Source organism: Prinia subflava, chromosome 3, assembly GCF_021018805.1.
Source record: "Prinia subflava isolate CZ2003 ecotype Zambia chromosome 3, Cam_Psub_1.2, whole genome shotgun sequence".
Lineage (NCBI taxonomy): Eukaryota > Metazoa > Chordata > Aves > Passeriformes > Cisticolidae > Prinia > Prinia subflava.
In genome coordinates this window covers 96,603,944-96,610,122 of record NC_086249.1, presented here as the reverse complement: position 1 = coordinate 96,610,122, position 6,179 = coordinate 96,603,944, and the positions used below count along the sequence as shown (strand labels likewise).

Genomic DNA, 6,179 nt, shown 5'->3' with positions numbered 1-6,179 from the left:
GCGCTCAGCACGCCGCAGCCCGCGGGCTCGCCGGCTCCCCCCGGGGATCGCTGTCTCAGGAAAGGAGGAGGAGGGTTTGTTTCTTTTTATCACCTCCCCTCCTCCCCCCGCCTCTTTCCCAGCCAGTAAAGCGTGTCTGCCCCCTTGAACCGCCGGCAGAGCGCCTGCGGCTGCACACACACACACACACACACACGCAGACACGCACACACCCCCGCCGGCTATAAATGAGGTAAGGAGCGGGCAGAGGGCGAGCCGTGCCCGTCTGCCGGCGGCACCGGGAGCAGGGCCCGCCCCGCCGAGCCTCCCCGGCGGCACCGGGAGCAGGGCCCGCCCCGCCGAGCCTCCCCGGCGGCACCGGGAGCAGGGCCCGCCCCGCCGAGCCTCCCCGGCGGCACCGGGAGCAGGGCCCGCCCCGCCGAGCCTCCCCGGCGGCACCGGGAGCAGGGCCCGCCCCGCCGAGCCTCCCCGGCGGCACCGGGAGCAGGGCCCGCCCCGCCGAGCCTCCCCGGCCGCCCAGCCCGGCCCGGCCCGGCCCGCGGCTGCCATGGCGTGCGCGGAGCGCCGCTGCCGCTGCTGCGCCGAGGGCCGGCGGCACAGCAGCATCCTCTACAGCATCCTCCGCAGCCAGGAGCGGGCGGTGCCGCCGGCGGGGCCGGCCCCGCGGGGCTGCCCGTGCGGGTCGCGGCGGAGGGTGGCCCTGCGGAGCCCGCAGCTGGCTTGCAAGGCGGCCTCGGCCGTGCTGGTGAAGACGCTGCGCTTCGTCCAGAACGTGCCCTGCTTCCAGGAGCTGCCGTCGGAGGAGCAGCTGCTGCTGGTGCGCAGCTGCTGGGCGCCGCTGCTGCTGCTGGGGCTGGCGCAGGAGCGGGTGCACCTGGAGACGGTGGAGAGCGCCGAGCCCAGCATGCTGCAGCGCATCCTCACGGCCCGGCGGCAGGGCGAGCGGGCTCCGGCACCGGCACCAGCACCGGCACCGGGCCGGCCGCACCACGGCCCGCACCTGCCCTCCGCCGCCGAGATCCAGGCCATCAAGGGCTTCCTGGCCAAGTGCTGGAGCCTGGACATCAGCACCAAAGAGTACGCCTACCTCAAGGGGACGGTGCTCTTCAACCCGGGTGAGTGGCCGGGCGGGGAGCGGGGTCTGTGCCGCAGGGCAGCGGGGGGGGCGGGGAGAGCCCGCTGTGTCCCCAGGGAAGCGGGGCACACCTTTCTCAGGGTGAAAGAGGTGCTGGAGGAGGGGGACGCCGAGCAAGGGTTCACCTTCTGCCCTTCCCCACACCCGGCCGCAGGCAGGGAGGGAGTCCGGCTGCGGCTCGGTCTGGGGACCTGCGGGCTGGCGCTTTCCACAGGCGCTTTCCACGAACAAAGCGAGTTCCAGGCGCCTGGCGGTGGGTCAGGGAAAGCTGCGGGTCAGCAGCGGCTCCTTGCTCGTCTCCCTCGGCGGGAGCGGCGGCAGCTCTGCCCGAGGGCTGCGGGTCTGCCGTGCCCGGGGCTCTGCGCGCCCCGGGGAGCAGGGCAGGCTCAGGGCTCCCAGCAGCAAAGTGCTGCTGTGGCTTTTGGCGTAGCATTTATGATCGGGGTGTTTTTTGCCATCTCGCTTTGTGAAGACTGACATAGATGCAGATCTACCAAAGGACTTATTGTCACGTGGGTGACTCGCCTGAAAGGCTGGATATAGCACTTCCCAAGAGTGGCAGTGCCCTGTGAAAGTGGGACAGGGTCTGCTGGCGCTCCCACTGCCAAACCACTAGCTATTTATGGTTATGTTCCTACTTTGCATTTATCATCCTGCTTGTGTAGCTTTGCTTTCTACACAGACAAGTGTACAATAGTTAAGGTGAAGCTTATGCTACACAAGTCGAATTTGGAAGCTGGTCTAATGCAAAAAAGATAGAGGCATTGTTCTGATAGGAAAAACTTCTTCTCTGAAAGGGTGGTCAAGCATTGGAACAGGCTGCCCAGGGAAGTGGTTGAATCACCATCCCTGAAAGTGTTCAAAAACGTGTAGGTATGTTGCTCAGGAGCGTGGTTTAGTGGTGGACCTGGCAGGGTTAGGTTAATGGTTAAGACTTGCTGATCTTGGAGGTCTTTCCTATCTAAAATGATTCTGTGGTCACATATAGCCTTGATTCTGCACCTTCCATCTTTCAGCATCCCCACTGTGGCTCATGGGGAAACTTCTTGTCTCATGTTGGAGTCAGTACTTCTTGCCACTTATAAACTGGAGTAGAAACAGTTGTCAAAAGAAGTCTTAAATGTAAACAGCGCATTTTTGCAGAAGTGAAAACCAGAGAAAGTTATTTTTGTTATCTTCCCCACTGTAATGGTGTTTTGGAGAGCATTCTTCAATCAAAGTTTTTATCAACTAATTTGTTTAACACTTAAGTGAATGTTTACAAACATCATGTTTCAGGTTTGTGAAGAAGAGTATTAAATATCCAGAACACAAATATGATAAGAATTTGAGCTGCCCAATAAAATTTGGCATGTTGACTTTGCATACAAGAAATCCTCTAGCAATTTAATTTGTTTCTTTCCTTGAGTGATAATTACAATCTGTGAGCTGTTAGGAGTTGTTCTGTAAGAATAATGTTGTTTTATAAACAAAAAGTATGTAAACAAAATAATCTATTTTTTCTTTTCAGATCTACCTGGACTGCAGTGTACACAGTACATCGAAGGATTGCAGAGGGAAGCACAACAAGCTCTAAATGAACATGTTAGACTCATTCACAGAGGTGATGAAGCCAGATTTGCCAAGCTGAACGTTGTTCTCTCCTTGTTAAGATCTATTAATGCTAATGTGGTTGCTGAATTATTCTTCAGGCCCATCATTGGAGCAGTGAACATGGATGACATGCTTTTGGAAATGCTTTGTGCAAAATTATAATTAAAATTGTAAAGATGTGTAAAATAATGAAAAGAATTCCAGTGCAAAGGAAGCCCCAGAGCAGGATAGTGTAAAGTATTGTAAATAAACTAACTTATTGTTTTTACATAGATAGTATTTTTGTATTCCATAATAAAATATTCTTCAAGTTCTGAAAGTAATTTTTATTAAATATGGTGGTTTTGGAATAAGGTTATGGTCATCAAAACGAGCTTTAAGGTTGTAGAGACTGTTCATACCCAAAGTTGGCTGGCTATTTTTTACCATGCCTCTGAATAAAGAACATATTTACTATATTGTACTTCCAAGGTGAGTAATCCCTGCTTTTTAAAATAAGGACAGTCTTACAGCTATTCTTACTACTTCTATTGACTTTATTGGCTTCTACTGAGAGTGAAATCTATGAAGGTTATTAAATATTTGCCCAAGGTTTTCTTCCATATGGGGAAGATGTGTTAGGAGTATTTTGAGGCTCAATGAACTTTAAAGTAGCTTCATCAACTCTAATATTTGCAGTAAAACATTCCATTCAACACATTTTGGGCTCCAGAAAAAGTAAATAAATCAGTTCCCCAAAACAACAAACAAACAAAAACCTCCAAAATATGCAAATTGCAAATGCTGATTAGGGTCAGGAGAACTAGCAGGGTGGACTCACACTTTTATTTCAACTAGATAACTGATAACTGGGACTTCAGTAGTCAGATTCTCCAGACTACTTATTCCTATTGAGAAACAAAATTATTATGCTGAAACATGGTGTACCACTGCTACATCCATCACAATTTGTCAGTTCATGTGATGATGTCTTAATTAAGCATTGAGCTTAACATTTTTATTTTTTATTTTTTTAAATTTTTTTAATTTTATTTTTTCTTGGACTTGATCCTTTCTCCCAAAGTCATTGTGTTTTCATTGAAAAAATACCCTGTGTTAAAAATGAAATTAGAAAGAGAAAATCAGTGATTTAAGGGGGATTTGTCTCATGGTTTTCCTTCCTTTGCATTCAAATTTGTAGCTTTTCCCAGGGGAATATTGGTAAAGAAATGCAGACTGAAGTCTGACAATGTTCCTAAAGTAAAAGGCATCAGTAACTCCATGTATTGTTCAGACATATATTAATCACTAGCAACAAGTGGTTTTTAAAACATAATTACTAAACTTGGAGGAGTTACTCTCCTTAACAGGAGGTGTGCAGGGGAGAGAGGAAAGAGTTTGAGGAGCTTTCTTTTGCTGCCACCTTGCGCAAAGGATAATCACAGCTCCTACACTAAGGTAAGGAGCAGGGGCACTTCTGTTGGCTTGTACCCATCCAGATAAAACTTATGGGAAGCAGAAATTGTTTGAGAAGTAGCTACACATTCCTAGATGTACAAGTCTTTTCATAAATATCACAGAGATTTCTATTGCCATGGCACTAAAGATCTCCTCATGGACTTTTGACACTGTCACAGAGGAAAAATAACTGAGCAACAAAAGCAATGGTGATCATAAATGAACAGTGTTCTGGTGCTCACATAACTGTCTAGGCTTGTGTACTATAAGGAACTTCCCAAAATTTCAAAAGAAGAAAAAGTAAGTGCGTAAGTAAAGTAAGTAAAGTGATTTACCAGTCCAGACTTCAGATCAGTTCAGACCACAATAGTTTTTGTAATAGGTTGTTCCTTTTATAAGTACACACACATATATGCAGACCTATAACAAACATCTACATGTGAATAATATCTATTGTGCCTGTGTAAATGTTCTGTGAGTTTGCCAGGGGTTTTGAATTTACCTGATCTCTCTGTAACATAAATATGTATAAATGTCTCCCTCTTTGTAGGCAGCATATGAGATCACAGTTATTAGCTTTCAAGGATGCCTGACAAAGAAACTTTTTTCCACAAAAGCGCAAAGCATGATGCTAAAACTTTTAAATAGTGGCTAGTGGCAGACAATGAATCTTGGGTAAGGACTAAAAAGAACTCCAACAGCCTCAGACTGGAGCAACTTCATCCCCACACGGAATTCATTAATACTCACACTAGTGTTCACATTTCTCTGCTAAGTGTCAGAAGAGACTTGTTGGCAGTACTCCCAACAATTAATTGTAATAGCTGAGCCTTGGTCACAGGCCAGTATTTGCAGCTGAACAGTTACCTTGACACATCTTGGGTCTATTGTGCTACTAAATATTGCAGTTTTCTTGACTCAGGGGTACCTGCTTACATTCCCAGGTTTGATGTCTCAACAAATTCTATATTATGCTCAATTTTCTGAAGCTTTTATGAAAAATGTGTACTGCAAATCCACCTTGATCTGTATCATATTTCTCTTGGACCAGCAGTACTGTTAGTCATTCAGCTGTTGTCTATTCTAAGGGAAGCACCTGGGAATGGTAAGTAGGAAATCGGAATGGGAAAACAAATTTATCAAGGTTTTTGCAGAGAATTGGCAAAAAAAAAAAAAAAAAAAAAAAAAAAAAAAAAAAAAAAAAAAAAAAGAAAGGTGTCTCTTCACAGGCCAGAGGAAGAGGAATGACAAAGCAAGACATTAAAAACAGATTTGTAGGAGGAACCAAGCTGAAAACCTGGGAGAACTACGCAAGAACGGGAGAGAACAATTGGATGTGATTCTGGAATGCAGTGGGGAAGGGTCTGATTTTAGTGTGGGGATGATGTGCCAGGAGCTGAGTAGAAGGAGCTGGAGAGGGATTGTAATTCACAAAACAAAGTCACGGTGGGAGGTTTCTCCTGTCAGCTCCAGAAAATTTGCAGAGCAGGGAAGGACCACCCGCAGAAGCTGACACTGGAGAGGACACAGCATCCTCACTGACCTGCTGGGACAGGTGTCCTGTTCTGTGCACTGCTGCTGCTGCAGAGGGGCCATAATGGCAGCAGTGCAGTGTGAAGAGTCAGCTCCTCAGCCTTTGACAGAGTGCAGTGCTTGCAGAATTAAACAAAACTACTCAGATCTTTGGCCCTAGGTGCTCTACAACACATTTTTCTGCTGGAGGAAAAGTACTGAGCTAGATCCTTTTCTGTCCTGTGCAGGATGGGTGAATTCTGGCTCAGATAGCCTCAGATGGCCATGGCCACTGCTGTAACACGAGGGGTGATCTTTCTGGATATCCTGGGTTACAGGAATAGGATAAAGCACTGGAGGCCTCAGGGTGGCAGGGTGGAAAGGAAAATGGTGAGTAAAGGATGCTTCTTGCTAATGGAGCCTTTACTAGAAGAAGGGGAGCAGGTCAAGACCCTCCCACAGCCTCAGGTAGTGTGTGAGAGCTCTGTTTGCCAGCTGCCTG

At 48.0% G+C, this 6,179-nt stretch overlaps 1 protein-coding gene across 1 annotated transcript; it reads left to right on the top strand.

Annotated features, from left to right (window-relative positions):
* Positions 1-520: 520 nt before the first annotated feature.
* Positions 521-3,146, top strand: NR0B1 (nuclear receptor subfamily 0 group B member 1). Its single transcript, XM_063393575.1, has 2 exons — positions 521-1,115; positions 2,646-3,146. The coding sequence occupies exons 1-2, from the start codon at positions 548-550 to the stop codon at positions 2,888-2,890; spliced, it is 813 nt and encodes a 270-aa protein (XP_063249645.1). The 5' UTR covers positions 521-547; the 3' UTR covers positions 2,891-3,146.
* The last annotated feature ends 3,033 nt before the right edge of the window (positions 3,147-6,179 follow it).